This window comes from Cololabis saira, chromosome 21, assembly GCF_033807715.1.
Source record: "Cololabis saira isolate AMF1-May2022 chromosome 21, fColSai1.1, whole genome shotgun sequence".
NCBI classification, from domain to species: Eukaryota; Metazoa; Chordata; class Actinopteri; order Beloniformes; family Belonidae; genus Cololabis; species Cololabis saira.
This window is the reverse complement of record NC_084607.1, coordinates 18,416,131-18,434,346: the sequence shown is the minus strand read 5'-3', so window position 1 is coordinate 18,434,346 and position 18,216 is coordinate 18,416,131. Positions and strand designations below refer to the sequence as shown.

The window sequence follows — 18,216 nt, the reverse complement described above, 5'->3', positions numbered from 1 at the left end:
TCACCTGGCCAAGGCCACGTGTATGCTCCAAAACTACAGGTGTCAGTTTCCTCTCCAACACCTCAATTCCCAGGAGCATGTGCTCCACAAACAGAGAGAGAGAAAATATGCGATTCCAGCCAGATCTAGGAGACACAACCAATGATATTTCATTTCAGTACAAGAAAAACCCGTAGACCTTAGAAAATAGAAATATTTTGAATTATGCATGACTTACTGAACCCTCTTGACAATCATCTTGCTCCTCTCTCCGTAGTTTCTCACGCTGTCCTCTGAACAGATCAGCTCTATGGGAACCTGGAGTTTTTTCACCTGCCTGAGCCAGGCTTGTCTTTCAGCATCTGTGTCCAGAACTCTGGGCTCAAGGTGCTCCAAACATGCAAAAGCAGCATACACATCGAGAGCCTTGAAGTAGAAAATCACCGAAGAGATTACAAACCAGTACGGAGGAAGCATAGATAACAATAATACTATGAATGAGTTTCAAATAAAAAATACTTTGTGTAAAGAAAAATGAAATTTTCAGAGCTTGAGAGTAGGTATTTGTGAGTCTGAAGCAACAACCAACTCATAAAAACATCCCACTAACTTCAGGTGACCTAGATCTAAAAATGTGTCATTAAGTGTGCTTTTCTGATTCACACCGACATCACAGATTCAGATCAGAATTATCCAGCCTCCTCATCTTTAGCTCAACTAAGCTTTACATCATGTTTCATTTGCTGTTGTTAGCTTAGCACAAAGCTCGAAAATGAATTTCAAAAAGGATGTACACCCTGAAATAGTGGAGTGATGTGGTGTTGAATGGTGACTCAACTCCTTAAAACAGGGATGAGGAGTAAAGGCGTACACACATGAAAGGAATATATTTTTTTGGTATTTTGATGAAAATATGTCACAGATGTCTCATTAAGAACTGGAAACTGTTTAAAAAAAAGGTTATAATGCGTTTCCCTTAATGTCAATGCCATAGAGAACAAGATTTAAAAAGGAGGTAAAAAAAACAAAATGTAACCATAACTTCAGGGCTCACCATTTCAACACTATCGCTGGCGTGTTTATTTCCCAGCAGCTCTTTGGTCACCTGAGGCTGCAGACACATCATTCTTGAGAGGTTCTGCAGCCGGTTTTTGAACTCATGATATGCAGAATGGACCCACGGAAGAGATATCACCGTTTCTGTGTCATTTAGCTTCAGTCGCAGCTCACTGACACAACAATTCAAGGCGCCACGGAGGAGCTAGAAAAGCAGACATTTGTTATTATGTACATCTATACAACCTTCATAAAGAGCCAGAAGAAAATTTGAGGGCCTCAGTTTTTATTAGAAAAACAACCTGAAGGTCTTCCTGACAGGTCACACTCATTGACATAGAGATGAAATCCTGAAGGTAGCGTTGATAAAACTCTGTCTGCATATCTGGATCTGCTTTCTCAATGAAGTCTCCCAGTGGTGTCTTCCAGAAGAACTCAACAAACTCTTGCTGAGTTTGTCCTTACAGATATATAAATGAAGTTGTATAAACATAAATGTAAAATACTCCAGCAGCAAAACAGCATTCAGTGAACATATGATTATTTGGCCTTACCTTCATGTTGGAGCGCATGAACCAAGAGTTCCTCCAGATAGTCCTTAATTCTCCAGCTGAACGGCATGCTGCAGCCCATGTTCCCGTCTTGGATCATGTGAGTCTGAACAAGGATTGTTCTCGTCTCAGAGCTGTAAACAATCACATGCAAAAGTAAACATGTTATGTAGTATGTAAGACTTAGGTTTCCTAAATATAAAGCAGTGTTAGTAAGACTTACTTGCGGTCTATTGCTTGGTGTGAGATATTCAGCAACTTTTCATTGCTAAACATATCCAACCACAGTCTCTTCACAGATTCACAGCAGTTTCTATCAAGCAGGAGGTTCATGTTTTGGTCCTGGTCGATGATTGAAATTAGATGGGCCAAGAGGGGAACAACCACAGCCTGAACACATTTCCATAATGTTTGCCTGTAATGAATGAAAAATAAAACAAAATAATAATGTAAGTTAAGTCCATCTAAAATGAATGCACATATTAGCTGATCTGAAGATTTATACAATATTTAATTAATTACATTTACACGCAAAATTATTTTTTCAACTATGGCCGTTATTTGTCAATGGTCAAAATCATTTTTTCCCCATTTTAAAGTAACAAAATCAAAAATGCTAGATATCAAATGCTGCAGTAACATGGGGCTTCAAGCTGTTGAAAAACACCCATGTGTCTAAACAATTGTGTTACATAATTGGCTATGAATGCAATGAAAATCAGCCATATTCAACATATATTTAAGTTGGGTATGTTGGTAACAGATATATGTTGTATTCAATGTAAGGACTTAATTGTGTAAAGAGCAGCATGCTGCTCCATGTACAGTAAACGTAACCTTTGAGACTGATGTACTCACCTGAAGGTGCCTCCCTCTTGTAAGGCATCGATGTTTGAGGCCTCCTTGAGGACCCAGTTGCTCTTCATGGAGTTTCCATCATGACTCTCCAACAGTGAGTGCAGATGCTTCTTCACCGTTTGTAGAAACTCACCTGACCACACACAGATACAACGATGAGCACAGAACCTGCTGTAAAGGTAATAACAAAGTGATTAAGAAAGAAGAAGATTCTCCTACCCGTAATTTCATTATCATCAGCTAGGAGAGTGAGTAGGATCTCAACTCTCCGAGTACTGCGGGAGCCACTTTCCGCTTGGTCCCTCAGCATGCCCACTGCACTCTGCACACAGCTCCGCAGCAGCGCTGTGGTGTCCAAAACGTTTTCTGAATCGTGCTGGATGAAGACACACAAGCTCATTTCTCACATGACCTAATAGGTACAAACCTTTACATTGTTGTTAGACAACTGTGTGCATGAGAAAAAAAACTGAAATAATATATCCTAATTTGTTATTTTCCTACAGTAAAAATATATTGTTCATTGTACTCACAGTCTCATCCTGCTCCTCTGGCTGAGTTTCATTATACATGTCATCCACTTCCATGGCTACAAGGATCAAAGAAGAGTCTCTGATTATTTTACAAAACTTATTGAGAAGAAAATATTGCTTTTTAGAAATGATTTATCAGTTACCTTCAGTCGGAATCATCTTGGTTTCAAACATTTGGCTGATTGTCATGTTTTGCAAGGTTTTGATGTCTGAAACAATGTCTTTTGACCGTCTAAGATCATCAATGTGAACTGATCTCCAGGGACCTATAAGCAGCAACATGTCTCTGATCATTCTCTATTCTTTAAACCATGTGGCTAAAAAAATATAAACATTTGCAATTTCATTAAATTTACCTCCATGGAACCCAATGTAGGACGTCCCTCCTTCCATTCTCGGCAATCTTGTGATGAAGTAGACAAATACCTTGCTTTCTGTGCCATCCTGAGACATCTTGTTGATTTCATTTATTGATGAGTACCTGGGAATAGACAGTAGAAGTCAAAATATCAAATGCCCCCCATAAAAACAAAAAACACTTAAAGGGGACCTATTATGAAAAACACGTTTTTTCTTGCTTTAACATATATAAAGTGGTCTCCCCTCACCCTGACAACTCAGAGAAGGAGGAATGCAACTAAATTCTGCAGGGTCTGTTCACCCCACCTGGAGGATCCATCCACTGGATGGCATCCAGTGTCATGTGACTTCTACGAGCCGTTCTGATTGGTGCATTTTCGTTACGCAAGCAAAATGCAAACCACGCCTCCATCTCCTCCGCTGCTGAAACCACGCCCACAACTAACTCCGCCGGTCGGAGCTCCGCCATTGTTTAGAAGCGGTGGCTGTGTGAGCAACGAGGGACATTTGAAATTAAGTTTTGCATCGACACTTACCCTCATAAAAGGATCAGTACCAACAGTACGGACCCGGCAACTGCACACGAGTCAGCGTTAAGTGACGTTAATTTTTTATGTTATTTATATTTGTCTACAAGTATGATCTTTGCATGGGCTAAGTATTTAGCTCAGCGCCGGTGTTACTCCGTGTTACGGAGCTCTATTAGTACCGTAATTTATTTTTCTTCTGTTTATGGTTTCAGATCTTCCAAGCACCTGAAGCTGTTCAACGACACCTTCAGAAGACGCACGGTCCTTCCTTGAGCCAGCAATAGTGCATAAATGTTATTTATATACAACTTATGTTATTTTATTTTTTTAACAATAAAGTTGCCATTTGTGAACCTTCAGTGTTGTGATTTCTTTACAGTTAACATGATTAATTTGTCTTGTAACATAAGAAATGAAATTATGAGGAATCGGAGTAAATAACTGTGATGTACCTGTTTAGAATTCACTTAAATCTCCCTGTGTGAATTAGTGTGAAGACGAGGTGACCCAGATCCCTCTTCAGGTAAATAAAGGCTGATTTATAGTTCCGTGTTACACCAACGCAGAGCCTACGGCGTAGGGTACGCGTCGATTTAAAGCAGAACCGTAAATCAGGCTTTAAGATCCGTTTACACCTGCATGCGAGCGTCCGACTATCGTGTCGAGCTGCGTGACATCGGACCCTCTCTGTCCACACTGAAACCGTTAAACTCGCGGCCAGTTAGGACAGTCCAATAGAAAATAAAGCAATGGAATTGATTTCGTCACTGAAGTTCGATCGTATGGGACACGGTTTAAAAGTGTACGCAGCCGCTTTTCCGCTCTTCTGCCCAGAGAGGCTTCATGCCCTCCCCTGCTACACGTCATTCAGGCAGCCAATCAGCACAGAGCCTCATTATCCCCTCAGAATCCCTCACAGATAATGAGGTTAGAAGCGGTAAAAATAGAAACATGGCCCACAGGCTGAATTTCTGATTTATGTAGAAAAAACAAGCTTTTGATTGTTTTTAAGACATTCAAGGACTGTTTAAAATATACATTAAATGCCATAATAGGTTTTAAAAGAAACACTGAACCTACTTTGCAGATGCAATGAGATTGGCACTTTCAGAGCCTTCATTAAAATCACTCTGAATGATGAGGACCTTGTTGCATGGTCCAGTGTTGCTGCGTCCATTTACAGCAGTCAAGAAGTTCCTATAATAAAAAAAAAAGGATTCAATCTTTAGATTTTAGTTTATACTTAATATTGAACAATTCAACCACGCCTTTCTGAACATGCATTATGACATATCCTAAGAATAAAGCTGTCAAAACATAATAACTTTAAAAACAAATCACGCACAAATAAAAAACCAACAGCAGCTTTGGAAGTCTTAACTTCCAAAGGTGAGTTTTTCTGATTTTTTTTTAACCCTCATTTCAGTATTTTATTTCCTGTGTGTGATGTAGAACTGAGACCACTAAATCAAACTAGCACAATTTTCTCTACTTCACAAATTATCTCAATTTCCGTTTAAACGTGATGCATCCCCTCTGTGTTGCCTTCCCGACTGTGGCCATTTAGTTGAAATGCAAATAATGTTTTAAATGTAAATCACTAAGGGAGGGATACTCCACATATCTTCAAGAATAAAAGTGGTCATGGAAAGCATGCTCAGGTTCATTTGTAAATTTAGTGAAAATAATGTGAATCCACATTTATGACATCATCATACAGTTATTAGCTAGATATTGAACCAGTCATGTTATAGGTTGACTGACCATGACTTTCGTACAGTGTAAAACAGCACAAACAAAAAAAACAAACAAACCTGATCTTCTTCAGGAATGAGTGCTCAGTGTCAAACTGTTGGAGTGAAAGAAGCTCCACTCTGTCAAACATTTTTTCCAGAGGCTCAAAGTCAAATGCAGTCAGAAGTCTGGAGAAAGTTGTCACCTGCAATTTGAAAATCAGTTAGAACTTGGATACAGCTCTGTGATATACTTAAAATTTGTGTTTTTAATTTTAGTTACCTCTGTGAAGAAGGCGCAGCCATGGGATTTCTGTCTTGTGTGACCAAGTATGTAGTCAGCTAAACAACTGTTACTCTGCTCCTCAAAGTAGTCCCTAGCAAGATATTCAATCTCCACTTTTGGCAGACCAGTGCAGTCCAGCCGCACCACTGAGTCAGGCGTAGCACATTTGAGGAGTATGAGTTTGGCTTTGTCAAGTGGTCTTCTCTCAGAATCTGATATTTCCATACCATCCCTGTGTTCATCTATTACTTGAAGAACCACTGAAGCGCAGGTGTCCGAGTGGTAGCCAATGAACACATCTGGTGGCTGATACTTGTACGTCTGAGCCCCTCCTGCATGCTGGCTGTTGACCGATGAAAAGAGTTTCACCCATTTCTCCAGTTCTTCTACCATTCTCTTCTGCTCAGTTTTCAGGACAGTGTGAAGGTCTAAGTAGTGTTTCTCAAGCCTGTTGATCAGAGGAATTGGGAACTGTTTGTAGACCACCTCTCTTTCTTCAATGACGATAAGCCGGAAGTCTTTGTGCACCCTGCATTTCACACGATGGGTTCCCAAACCGAGGTCCACATATTTCTGACCTCCCAAGCAGACATAGTACTGGTTCAGAGCATCATAGAGACTTTCATATAGGTTTTGCAGGTTCAGGAGTACAACTGTTTGACCTGTTTCCATGCATATTTTGACTCTGTTGATGTTGCGGCATATTTGGGTATACTCTTGGTCTTTAGGGAAGCTGGATCCAAAAATGATTTCTGGTTGAACACTTTCGGAAAAGAAAGTCTGCTGCAAGATCTGTAGGGCTGCATAGTTCTTTGTGAGCACCAACAGGTAACGACATTCCTCTTCCTGTCCAGCTGCTTGAATGTTTTCCTTGACAAGCTCAATGGTGCTGATGTTCTCCGGGTGCACTCCAATCTGAAGTCTTTCAGTAAAGACTGAAACTGTGTCTACATCATCCCTCCCACTGAAGTTTCTCAACACTGCTTTCAGGATCTCCTCTGCTGTGGGTTTCTGCTGAGAGGCTTTGGCCACTGCAAAGATCATCTTAATCAAGCTGTAATAATCACGCAAGCCAAAGAAACCTTTCCCTTGTTTGCAACATATGTTCAAGTAGGCACTTGCAAAGGGCTTAAAGAAATCGCTGACCTTCTCTGAAACCATTACATCAGATTTGCATATGCCTTCAGCACTTTTAATGAGCTCCTTTTCATCTGGGTCACCACGGGAGACAAATATGCCTCTGTTCATCTTTGCAGGGTCTAGCGCCCAGTTGGAGATGCCAATGAATCCAACCTTTTTGTGCGGGAGCGGCTCATCATCAATGCACCCCTCCTCCAGCAGTGGGTGAAGAGTTTTCAGTGGCATTTTTGGGGAGTCTTCAGCCAATCCAATTTCATCAAGAACCACAACCGAAATGTACTCTCTCAGGTTTTTTCCTTCCTGAAAGCGACCACACTGCTTGAATGTATTGATGATGCCGTCTGGTGTTGAGTGAGGGCTACACTGGAAGGACACCAAGTGGATCTGTTTGAGCTTTCTGTAAAGCTCTGAATGAGCAGCTTGGCCCTGCATTGCATCTGCCACCAGAGTTTTAGACAGAGATTTTGAACTTCCAGGTTTTCCAACCAAGAAAAGAGGGATTCTTAACTCAATGCAAAGAACCATCATGAAGACATTCTCTTTGAGGGCCCTATTTCTTGCAATGGTGTCCCCCATTGGCACACCACTTAAAAGTAAATCCTGCATGAGTGAGATTTCATCGATCACCTTGTTTGAGGTGTATGGTAGAGGTAATCGTTTGCTGATTTCCTGCCTGTACTTATCCTTTTCTTCAAGGCAGGCATGGTAGCACACTCCTATGGCCAAAACTAGGGACCAAAGAACAGGGTCTTTAGTCTCCAGCTGTCTTTGATACCCTTCATATCCTTCATTGTTTTGATTTCTCTCACATTTCTGGAGCTCCAAAAAGAACATCTTGTGGTTGTCATGGAACCAAACAAAGGCCTGCATGCATCGTTCTACATCTCTCAGGCTGACAAAGCTGCACTCGTCATTTCTTGTCCTCATGTACTTCTGTGAAGCAGAAAGGACATCAGTGATGCAACTGATGTACCTTTGATCAATATCTTTGCTCTTAACCACTCTTTGCACGATCTGCTCAATGTACATTTTCTCCGCATGATCATTCAATTGTCCAAAGTCCCACACTAGAGGGATCATGCTTGGTGGCAAGGCTTGAACTCTATACACAAGCTGTCGAAGTGGGATAGACCCCAGCTTTTCATCAGTTTCTTCAGCTCGAACTCTGTACCCAAGACCTGCAGATTCCAACCTTTGAATCATCTCATCTGTGTGCTTCCGGTAAGGGTTGCATGCAGCAATAATCTGCAATCCAGAGTTGGGTATCAAACATTCTCCCTTCACCGTCTTATCACAGAGTACCTCTTTAATACTGCTGATGGCCTCAGTGGTGTTGGCCTCATCAAAGAAGAGAACAGAGCCAAACCCATAGTCTTCTTTGTTGATGGAAGCAATGTCTTCTGCATCTCTCACTTTAGAGCAGATCATCTTCGAAGTCGTCCCTCCGTGCACCTTGACCAGTTTCATGTTTTCAGTTGCCACTCCACCCCTACGTAATTCACAAAGGAATTTGATGAGCCTTGTCTTCCCGCAACCTGTTTCTCCCATGATAATGACGGGGATGCCACATCTGAACCTCATGTGGATTGCCAGCATCTTCATTATATTGTCAGTTGTAAGTTCATATGTTTCATCAGGGTCTAGTGGCCACTGGATACCCAAAACGTTGCAGATTCTCTCTATTTTTTCAGATCGCGGAAGGCTATCAAAGTCGATGTTGAAAGGCACTCTCTGGAGCTTTAAGCCCTCATACAGTTCCCTTGTCATGACATTGCTTTTTATCACCGCTTTAGTAATGGGTTCAATGGCATCAACAGAGTTTTGATCATTGAGCTGAAGATGGAAACCAATGAAAGTCATGGACACATGATCGTCATTGAAGAAGATGTATGGATGTGGTTCTGTTTCCCATCTTTTTCTGATGAGAAAAGGAGCCAGGTCTTCATCTCGGACACCAGTCAGATTGACTTCTGGAACGCCAGGACTCTGATCAGAGATACTGATTGATGGAGTAGCAAAGTCCTTTGCCATCAAAATCATGAAATTAACCACAAAGGTTTTAAATCCAGCTAGCGTGTCTCCGGTGAAAGTAGCATCACAAAACACTGATGTTTCAGAGTCTTTCAGCTGAAGGTTAAGGAACCATGCAAAATTCCTCAGTTCTGCCCAGGATGGGTCCATGATACCACAGAACATGAGAAACATCTGAAGACATTCCACGTGTGACCCCTCGACACCCTGATATTTGAATACATCTAGATTCGCCTTGTTATGAAAGCGCACCAGGTACTGGTATGGCCGCTGGAAAGCTTCACTTCTGAACTCCTCATCATCCATCAGTGGGTCATGGGCGCACAAAATGTTAGGATCCTCTGACTTCCTCATTTCTAACATCAAAACCTCTTTGGGTGATCGGCAGAAAATATTGGGAAACACGTCTATGAATGTGTTGTTCATCGTTTGATCCTATAAAAACATGAATAAAAAAGGAAACCTAAGGTAAGCAAAACTTAAAAAATGACTAAATGAAATGATTACTGATTGTGCTCTTTGCTTGTGAAAACTTTACCTGGTGAGTGGCACTTCTGGTTGACTTGACAGTGGGCTCTAACATCTCCATGACATACAGCTGTCTGTCATTGCACCTCCACATCTTTCCCTCTGAATCCATTAGGTAGCGCAAGATCAACAATTTGAAAAGGAACTCGTGAAGACCTTTCTGTACCTGTTTAAATTCAAAACATAAAATATATTTTTTTATTTTAAATTACAGCCATTTGTATCGAAACATTAAAATAAACTCAGCTCCAACTTCATAGTTACCGATGATGTGACATCAAAATGGAACATGGTGAGCTCTTTCCCTTTAAGGGTGTCCAACAAAGATTGAAGGATGGCAGTCTCATCCACGTTAGGTTCAATCAGCCGAATGCATTTCATCATTGATGGCTTGTCAGTTGATTGCTTAAGTTTTTCAAACAACCTCTTGATGTACAGAGATTTACCTGCAATTAAAAAATATCACAATGGAAGGCAATTTCATGAAATACACATTATATGTTAGTGAAGCTCATAAAGTTGAAATATGTCATATACACACCAACACCAGCTCTTTTGGATGAGATGACACCAACGCAGAGTCTGTCTTTAAACGCAGCTGCTGCACTGCACTCTTCTGCAGGGACTGCATAGTGTTGCTGAAGATACATCTGGATCTTTGCCAATGGCTCCTGGGGAATCAGGTGCAATCTGTACTCACTGAAAGCAGATGGAAGGTAGGCATGCTCCCTTTCTGAGCTGCAAACGATGACAAGCTTGTAGTCCTTCCTACTCTCCATTTTTATTCGCTGAAAAAAGTTCTCAACTTTGGAGCTCACATCATATGTGAGGAGATCCCCGTACAGCAGAGTATATATTTTCTGTCCTCCATAGCCCTTGCCCAGACTGCGTCTCAGGAATAGTTCCACTTGTTCATATGAAGTTGAGGGATTGCAGAGGAGGACTTCATCATAGGTTGGAAGAACCTCGTCTTCATTGTTCATATAGATGGAGATGCAGGATATCAAGACATCATCATGCGGACAAACAATGAGATTTGGCTTTCCAGTGACTAGACCCTTAGGTAACTGCCTATGTATGAAACTGCCAGTCTTGACATCAGATATGTCTTCTTCACTGTCACTTTCTTCATTCTCATCATCTTTGTTGGCAAGTATTTCCAACAATCTTCCAAGACTTTTGATATCAAGAATGTTTGGGAGAAAACTCTTCATGTCTTTCATGTAAGTGTTCCATATCTGATCAAATGCTTGCAGGTCCCTTGCTTGCTGCACAAAATTTGGCAATGGATCAAGCTCAATGTTAAATTCTGGATCTTCCACCGCAGCTTCCTGCTCCATAACAAAAGTCTGAAACTCAATGTCCTCATTTTGTTCACATGGTTTAGTGAGGATTTCATACTGAAATGCATGCCAGACATGCCTTAAGTCTACAGATGTGCATTTTGGCTTGATGAAAGAGAGCATCATGAGAACTTCGTCCTCTAGACTGGTTACATTTTGCTGGGTCATCTTGCTGTATAGATAGACTATTTGTTCGGCTGTGTAGTAGTTCAAATAGTAATGCTGGGATCTTTGTTTGTCGACAAACTTCATCCAAAAACCCAAACATTCCTCCATTCTTTTGCAAAGATCGGGAAGCTGCTCTTCTACATTGCCCTCCACAATGACACTGAGGGCATTTCCCACGTTGAAGTCCATCATAATGCTGGGTTCGTCACCATTTACATAGCTGTTTATTTGCACTTCCCAATTTCTGAACAGAGGGTTTCCAGCAATGTAAAGAGCTATGAAGGCCTCAGCTAGTCTCTGAACGCTGGCAAAAACCTGTAAAGTAGAAATAATCCTACAGTCAAAGCAAGAATGCACAATTAGCAGCATCAATGTATATTTAGGAGCATACAAGCTTTAAGGCTCTTGTCATATATAATTTACTGTACTTGAATGAGATCCTTAAAGCAATATTAAATTCAACCATACATTCATTTGCAAATATAGTGTGAGATAAAATATATTAAACCAGTCTTTTACATAAAAAAAACAACCCGTTTGAAAGCATCATTTGAAAACACTTTCTACCTACTTGATGTTTTTAATATGACCATAGATGTTACATTTTCCCCGTTCACATTTTAAATATTCTGGTTCTCATTGTAGTCAATTACCAAGGAATTCAGAGTAGATACAAATACCTCGACATTTCAAAATACCTCTGCAAAATGATGAACTTCCTTCTGTCCTTGATCCCCTTTTCCAGACATGAGCATGAGTTTGTTTTGAAGCTCTCTCAAGTCATCCAGAGAGTAGTAGCGCATCTGGTGACCCTCATCATGCTCCTCTGGGATCCGCAGCTTCAGAGCCGTCTCAAGACTCAACTGGATAAAAGAACAGAAATACATTTGTATTAATCATTTTTGAGAGTTTTATTCTCATGGATCATCTCTGTGTAGTATGGACATCTTGAAGCATTAGTCTTTTTTTAATGTTATTTACCTTCGTAGCACTTTCTGCACTGATCAGGTAGATTCCCTTTTTGTTAATCGTTGATGCTAACGAGAGAGACGATCGCTCCACTGAGCCATGACTGTCTTTCACCGTCTTCAGCCATTCCAGGTGCCGCGCACTATCCTCCTAAAAGAGAAAATACTTCTTTTAATTTTTGCATGAAAAGAATTGTAATATTCCACCAAAACAGGGTTAACACAACTGCTCTTTACCACGATACTTTTAGAAGAGCACTTGGAATCAGTCTACCTCAAATTGATTTACTTTGGGTTTATCAAAATACCAAACCAAAAAAAACGAAATATTGCCTTGGAAATTACCTTTAACTGTGGGCAACTGCACTGTAACAAGCTTAGCTAATGTTTTGATTTTAACCCTCAGTTCCCCCCTAATAAGTAAGTCACAAAGCTCCTCTACCGTGTGTGGTAGCAAAAATTGTTGTTCAAAAAGAATGTCAGGATACCTCAGCTGTCTTTCGGAAGTTTAATGAAAAGAGGAAGAACATTCAATTGAATGGAGTCACACAGAGCAACCGGTCACATGAACCGTCTGTCCGGAGTGAGCTGAAGAAGATTAGAGACAGGTTATTTTATACTTGGGAGCTGGAAAAGACAAAACATAACCCAATCACCCTGGTAACCGTGCCAGGCTCTGTGTCAAAGGAACATGACCTCGGCATAGGAATGAAAACAGGCAACAGACAGTGTTATACCAAAATTTTCCATTACAATCCACCCCTTTTAGCATTTTTATGCTAAACCATAATAAAATAGGAAATTTTGCAATAACCTATCCCGTGACCTTTATGCTCTGTCTCGCACCAGCCAAACGCTAGCACACCCATTCTCCAACGCGGGAGTTAAAGAAGCCCCGACAGAGGATCATAGGTCACGGGTACAGAAGAGCCAAAACCTCTCCCTCCACTAGACAAAGGGGAGAGTCAAAAGACTCAATCTGTCTAGCTACTCTATCATAGATAAGGAGGGAAAAAACCCCCGTAGGGGAAAACCCATCATGGAATATAAACTAATCTACTTCAAACAATATCAAAACAAATCACATTCAGCACAATAGTCCATGAAGGGAAAACGGCAAGAGAAAAAATCAAAGGCACTGTGTGACTAAGCAGTTTAAGGATAAAATGAGATAAAATGTAAAATAATAATAATAATAATTAAAAAATAATAATTAAAAAATGACAAAATTCTCCATATGTCCTGGCAAAACCCTCCATGTTTTAACCCACCGTACCACGGGGCTAATGCTTGATTCAGGACATAACAGCTCAAAAACAGTTCAAAACAGTATAAATGAAAAAACATCATCAACCTGAGGAAGGATTAATGCAGAATATAATTCAAAGTAGCTCTTCTTCCTCCATGGAAGGAGGAACCCACTCATCATCGCGGTCCATCTCCTGGGCAAACCGTCCAAGTGCGGTGGGAATGGCAGAAGCTACTAGTTTCTTCACCCATGGCACTGTAACCTGCAGCTGGATGTTAACTTGATCTCAATTGGTCCGTCCTCAGGGAGCACTGTGTATGTGGGTGTTAATATTTGTCTGGATGTGAATTTACAACTGTAATATTTAGCATTAAAATAATACTAGATTACTTTTGGCATTATTTAGTTGTTTTTTTTTCATTAATTCATAAGACTCAGACTACCGGATGGATATAAAGTGTTAAACGGGATTCATGTGTCATATGTGTTGTTATGCACATGCATGTATATAGGTATGTGTATATAGATAGGTGTGTGCACACTGGGTACAGATGTATTTATTTTGTGTACATTCATAAAAATGTAAATTGTGCATACACCACAGGGGGAATACTGACAATATTGTGTGTCTCTGACTTTTCAGGTAGACCAACAGAAAAACAGCTGAAGCTGTCCTTCCTGCGACCCTGGAATCAACTTCAAGAGCAGTTGCAAGTTAAACTCAAAATGTGGTGGTTTAGGTAGTGTCCTGTCAAATCCCAGCTAAACCACAGTTCATGGGTGTAACTGTGGGTTAAAAAGTCGGGGCGCGACAGGGGATACAGATTTGGAGTCTTCTGGGAGACAAAAAAAAGTGACTACATTTCCTGTATTTGTACATATACTGGGACTATAGTAAGATGCACCCAGAAAATAAATAAATAAATATCTAAGCTGGACATAGACATGTCTCCTCTGTCCCGAGTGGAAATCACACCTATGGTGGAGTTATACTTAAAGCAGCACAACGTAACTTTCAGCTTTTCTGAGTTTGGCGGCATCTTTTGGACAAAAGCGGTAGTGTTTTACCAGAAAGAACACTACGTTTCCCATGAGCACAAGCGCGTACTGCCGAAAAGATCCTGTCCCGTCGCGTGCATTTGTTTTGATGAGAGGAGACGGGACGCTTTTCTGTTTCACCAAGTGAACAGACAAAAAAAAGATGTTAAACTGCTGGAAAGGAACTGGAATTTAACCGGGATACCTTAAACAAGGAAGCCAGGGAGCGGTATATGGAGAAAATAATGATTATTAACGGTCTGGATCCATATGAAATCCCTACTGAAGAGCCATGTGTTTCAATAAATGAGTATAATAGTACAACATACAGTACATGTTTTGTATCCCTCTTACTTCTCTTTTCTTTTTTTTTGACTGCTATATTATGGTGAAGAGGCTCCGAGGCGTGAGCAATATTTTTGTTTTCCTCGTGAGATTATTTTTTTCCTCTGCAGCTACAAATAAGAGTTAATATTTTTTCCTCAACAAACTAGTTTTATCTGAAGATTGGGGTTAATTGCACCGCAGACAGCTGGCCAGCAACTGCGTTTAGCTGGAGAAGTGGGGAATAAAACCCGTGTTTTGATCCGACCCGGTCTGTGTGAGTGTTTGTGGTTTAAGGCTGATTTATGGTTCTGCGTTAAATCGACGCAGAGACTACGGCGTAGGGTACGCGGCGACACGCACCGTACGTTGCGCGTCGCCACGTACCCTACGCCGTAGGTGTGCGTCGATTTAACGCAGAACCATAATTCAGGCTTTACTGTGTGGAAGGTTTTTGGTCGTTACAGCCGCGATCCAAAGCGAGCTGACGACTCTTTCACTCTTTTACTTTGTTATATCAGATACTTGGCCTGCGTGGTTCTGCCTCCGAGCAGGAAACCGTTGAAAAGTTAAACCATTAGGATCTTTTCCCCACGTCTGTTGTGTGGAACTGCTGCAGCAGCAACAGCAACGGGTTACCAGCTTCTGCGGAGCTGTGCTCCATGCCCCGCCCATTTTCGTCTCGACTGCGAATCGGGAAGGAGGGGGAAGTGACGTATGCCGTAAAGCAGTCAAAGTCGTAACGATTTGTAGTTTTTTAGTGTGGCAGGGTTCCTACCATGCTCCTCAAAGTTACATAGTGCCAGTGAAGGCGATACAGACCCCTCAGACCATGACAGAGGTTTCATTAAACCCGTTGTAAGTTGATGTACCATCACAATGACTCTGGAAATATGATATTAAGGTGGAAAAGTTACGTAGTGTCGCTTTAATGAAATGCTGTAAAAGAAAACAAAACCAAAAAAAAATAAATGGAAGCCTGAATCCACATAATAATCTTTGTCCTCCTACCAGTTTCTTTGGTAGGTTTCCGTCGTTCTCAAAAGCTCTCCAGAGCTTCTTGAGCACTTCTTTAAAGGCAGTAAAACCAGAGTCGGGTTTCAGCTCGTAAAGCACTGAAGAGTAGCCCAGGACGGCATCATGGAAGCAAGCGACTCGATCCACATCCATGTCATTCTCCCCCGCAGAAATGGAGGCCAGGTCAACAAACACCTTCAACTCATTAATATCTAGAAATTACATTTGGAGAAACTGTTAAGAAACTAATTTAAGTATGCTGATGTTTCTACAGGACATCTATACTTCACCTTCAAGGGCGTCCTTCACCCACTTTACAAAGTGTCGTCTGAGTCCTAGCTCCTCCAGACACCGTCTGCGGGGTTCTGTAATTTCCACCAGAACCATCTTTGCCTGCATCAAATTATTGTCTATTCGACTCAGTGGCTCTTTTTGAAAGTCTGCATGGATCTGAGAAGAGAGTCAAAGCTAAGGTTAAATAGTCTGTTTTTTTTTTATTTAAAGTAATATCTGTACTTTGATATTTTATCAGTTCCCATCTTCAAAACATGGCCACTTACAACTTCTGTGAGTGTTTCCAAAACTCCGAAGTCACCTTGAAGACCAAGCGTCTCTTTGACCTTCATGATAACTTTAGCTGAGTCCACAGCCAGATGAAGTTCATAATACTCTTCAATCTGTTTGACTCTGCCGTGGATCCACTGCTTCTCAACTGATTTATCAACTTTGCACATGATGTCCAGTTCCTGTGTTAGATCATCATACTTGCCTTTGTAGGCTCCAAAAAACTGATTGACCTCTTCAAGCCCTATACTGCCATCCTTCAGACGAGTGTAGATGTCTTTGTACTCATCAAAGCAAGCCGAGAAAATATTGTCATGAATCACTTCAGGTGTTACCATGATGTCCTCTTGCTGCTCAACAGATTCCTCATCCTCCATTTCTTCAGCTGCCAGGTCTCTTGCATGTTCATCCCAACATAATTTGAATATACGACTCTCTCTGAAAGTGTACAACACTTCCGCCATATCTTTGATATCTTTACTGAGGTTGAAGTAAGTCACAATACCAGCTTTTTCTGAAGCCATCTGTTCAAATGGATCAACCTCCATGAAATGGTCCAAGGGCATCATCTCAATGTTGACTTGTTTTTTGTTCTCCAAGTCAGCAACATCAACTATCATGGAAAGTAAGAAAGTCTGTGTTAAATTTGCTTCAACAAATCAAAGTGACTGACTCCACTGACATGGTGACCATACCTGTCACATGTTCCTCAAGTTTGTGACACATTGTTAAGATGACATCCACAAGCTCCACTTCATGGTACACAGATCTCACTTCATCTTGTCTGCACTGCAGCAGCCTCTTTATTTTGGCCATGTCCCTGTATTGTCCAGTCTCAGAGAGGCACTCTGGTAAAATCAAAACACACAAACATCTCAGGATCTTGAAAACTATTGTAATCTGATACTTAATTTCTGGAAAGTAATTCTTTAAGGAAATCCTGTGATTACCTATCTTCAGCAGATCTAAAAAGGGCTGCTGTCTCTGCAGAATGTTGTTCAGGACGCTGATCTTAATGTGTCCTTGAAGCAGCTGATTGGTGATGGCTTTGAACGATGATATACCTTCAGCAATTTTGTCTCTGGCATCTTTAGAGAGCTTCTCAGTGAGCTTTTTGTCTTTGTCTGTAGAGGGAGAATTTAGAGTTCAATGTTTTTTGCGAAAATTACAGCAATGATTCCAGTTAATGATTTATCTCATAGATCCTGATTTAAACCACTGTTCTTCATGAGCATTTTTTTACTTTAATGCATTGTATGTACATAAGTTACCCCTTTTTTGCTTGCCATCCCATCATACAAAATCTTTTTGGTTCTGATATACCATCCATTCAGCCATCCATTTTCTATACCCCCTTAATCCTATACAGGGTGATAGGGCTTTGCTGGAGTCTATCCCAGCTCATTACAGGTGAAAGGCAGGGGTCCTAACATACCATGTAGATGGAAAATCTCTTTGGCCGCAGTCCAGGAGAGGAGGTGCTGAAAGACGATTTCTTCCTGATAATGTCCTTGATTTTCCCTTGGCCAGGATTTTTGGATAATGGCAGAGATGAGTTTCCCAAACTTCCAATTTATCTCAAACCATTCAAACACTTGTCCTTCAGACCTGGACTGTTTACAATTAGGTAATTGTTAAAATTCATGTAAATAACCTGTTCATAGTATTTTAAGTCTTATATAAGTCTTATTACTAAATAACGTCAGGATTATCCAGGACTGAGGTCTCAAGTAAATGTCACATACCTGGCACAGAGATGTGACAGCTTCAAGAGCACACTTCTCAACGATGGAAGCAACATGTGGATGGGATTCACTGAGCTTCTCTATGTTCTTGCAGTAGTATTCAACTTGATTGAGTGCAGATTCCTAAAAGCACATCGGCAAATGAATAAAAATAATTTACTACATTTGGTAAATTTATAATTTGCCAAAAATAATTACTTATTTACATGTATCAC

General features: G+C 40.8%; 1 protein-coding gene across 1 annotated transcript in view; it reads right to left on the bottom strand.

Annotated features, from left to right (window-relative positions):
- The window catches only part of LOC133421541 (E3 ubiquitin-protein ligase rnf213-alpha-like), a 41,102-nt gene that overhangs the window by 13,485 nt on the left and 9,401 nt on the right, over nucleotides 1–18,216 (bottom strand). The window contains exons 11-36 of the mRNA XM_061711196.1: nucleotides 18,002–18,124; nucleotides 17,692–17,869; nucleotides 17,207–17,380; nucleotides 16,952–17,104; nucleotides 16,253–16,869; nucleotides 15,983–16,142; nucleotides 15,687–15,904; nucleotides 12,078–12,215; nucleotides 11,795–11,959; nucleotides 10,127–11,411; nucleotides 9,850–10,031; nucleotides 9,596–9,751; nucleotides 5,884–9,492; nucleotides 5,682–5,806; nucleotides 4,948–5,064; nucleotides 3,334–3,458; nucleotides 3,121–3,243; nucleotides 2,978–3,033; nucleotides 2,664–2,820; nucleotides 2,445–2,577; nucleotides 1,810–2,001; nucleotides 1,590–1,720; nucleotides 1,338–1,495; nucleotides 1,034–1,240; nucleotides 218–405; nucleotides 5–125 (exon numbers count right to left, since the gene is read on the bottom strand). Of these exons, the coding sequence (XP_061567180.1) occupies nucleotides 5–125; nucleotides 218–405; nucleotides 1,034–1,240; nucleotides 1,338–1,495; nucleotides 1,590–1,720; nucleotides 1,810–2,001; nucleotides 2,445–2,577; nucleotides 2,664–2,820; nucleotides 2,978–3,033; nucleotides 3,121–3,243; nucleotides 3,334–3,458; nucleotides 4,948–5,064; nucleotides 5,682–5,806; nucleotides 5,884–9,492; nucleotides 9,596–9,751; nucleotides 9,850–10,031; nucleotides 10,127–11,411; nucleotides 11,795–11,959; nucleotides 12,078–12,215; nucleotides 15,687–15,904; nucleotides 15,983–16,142; nucleotides 16,253–16,869; nucleotides 16,952–17,104; nucleotides 17,207–17,380; nucleotides 17,692–17,869; nucleotides 18,002–18,124 (8,991 nt within the window). The remainder of the gene's footprint in view (nucleotides 1–4; nucleotides 126–217; nucleotides 406–1,033; nucleotides 1,241–1,337; nucleotides 1,496–1,589; nucleotides 1,721–1,809; nucleotides 2,002–2,444; nucleotides 2,578–2,663; nucleotides 2,821–2,977; nucleotides 3,034–3,120; nucleotides 3,244–3,333; nucleotides 3,459–4,947; nucleotides 5,065–5,681; nucleotides 5,807–5,883; nucleotides 9,493–9,595; nucleotides 9,752–9,849; nucleotides 10,032–10,126; nucleotides 11,412–11,794; nucleotides 11,960–12,077; nucleotides 12,216–15,686; nucleotides 15,905–15,982; nucleotides 16,143–16,252; nucleotides 16,870–16,951; nucleotides 17,105–17,206; nucleotides 17,381–17,691; nucleotides 17,870–18,001; nucleotides 18,125–18,216) is intronic.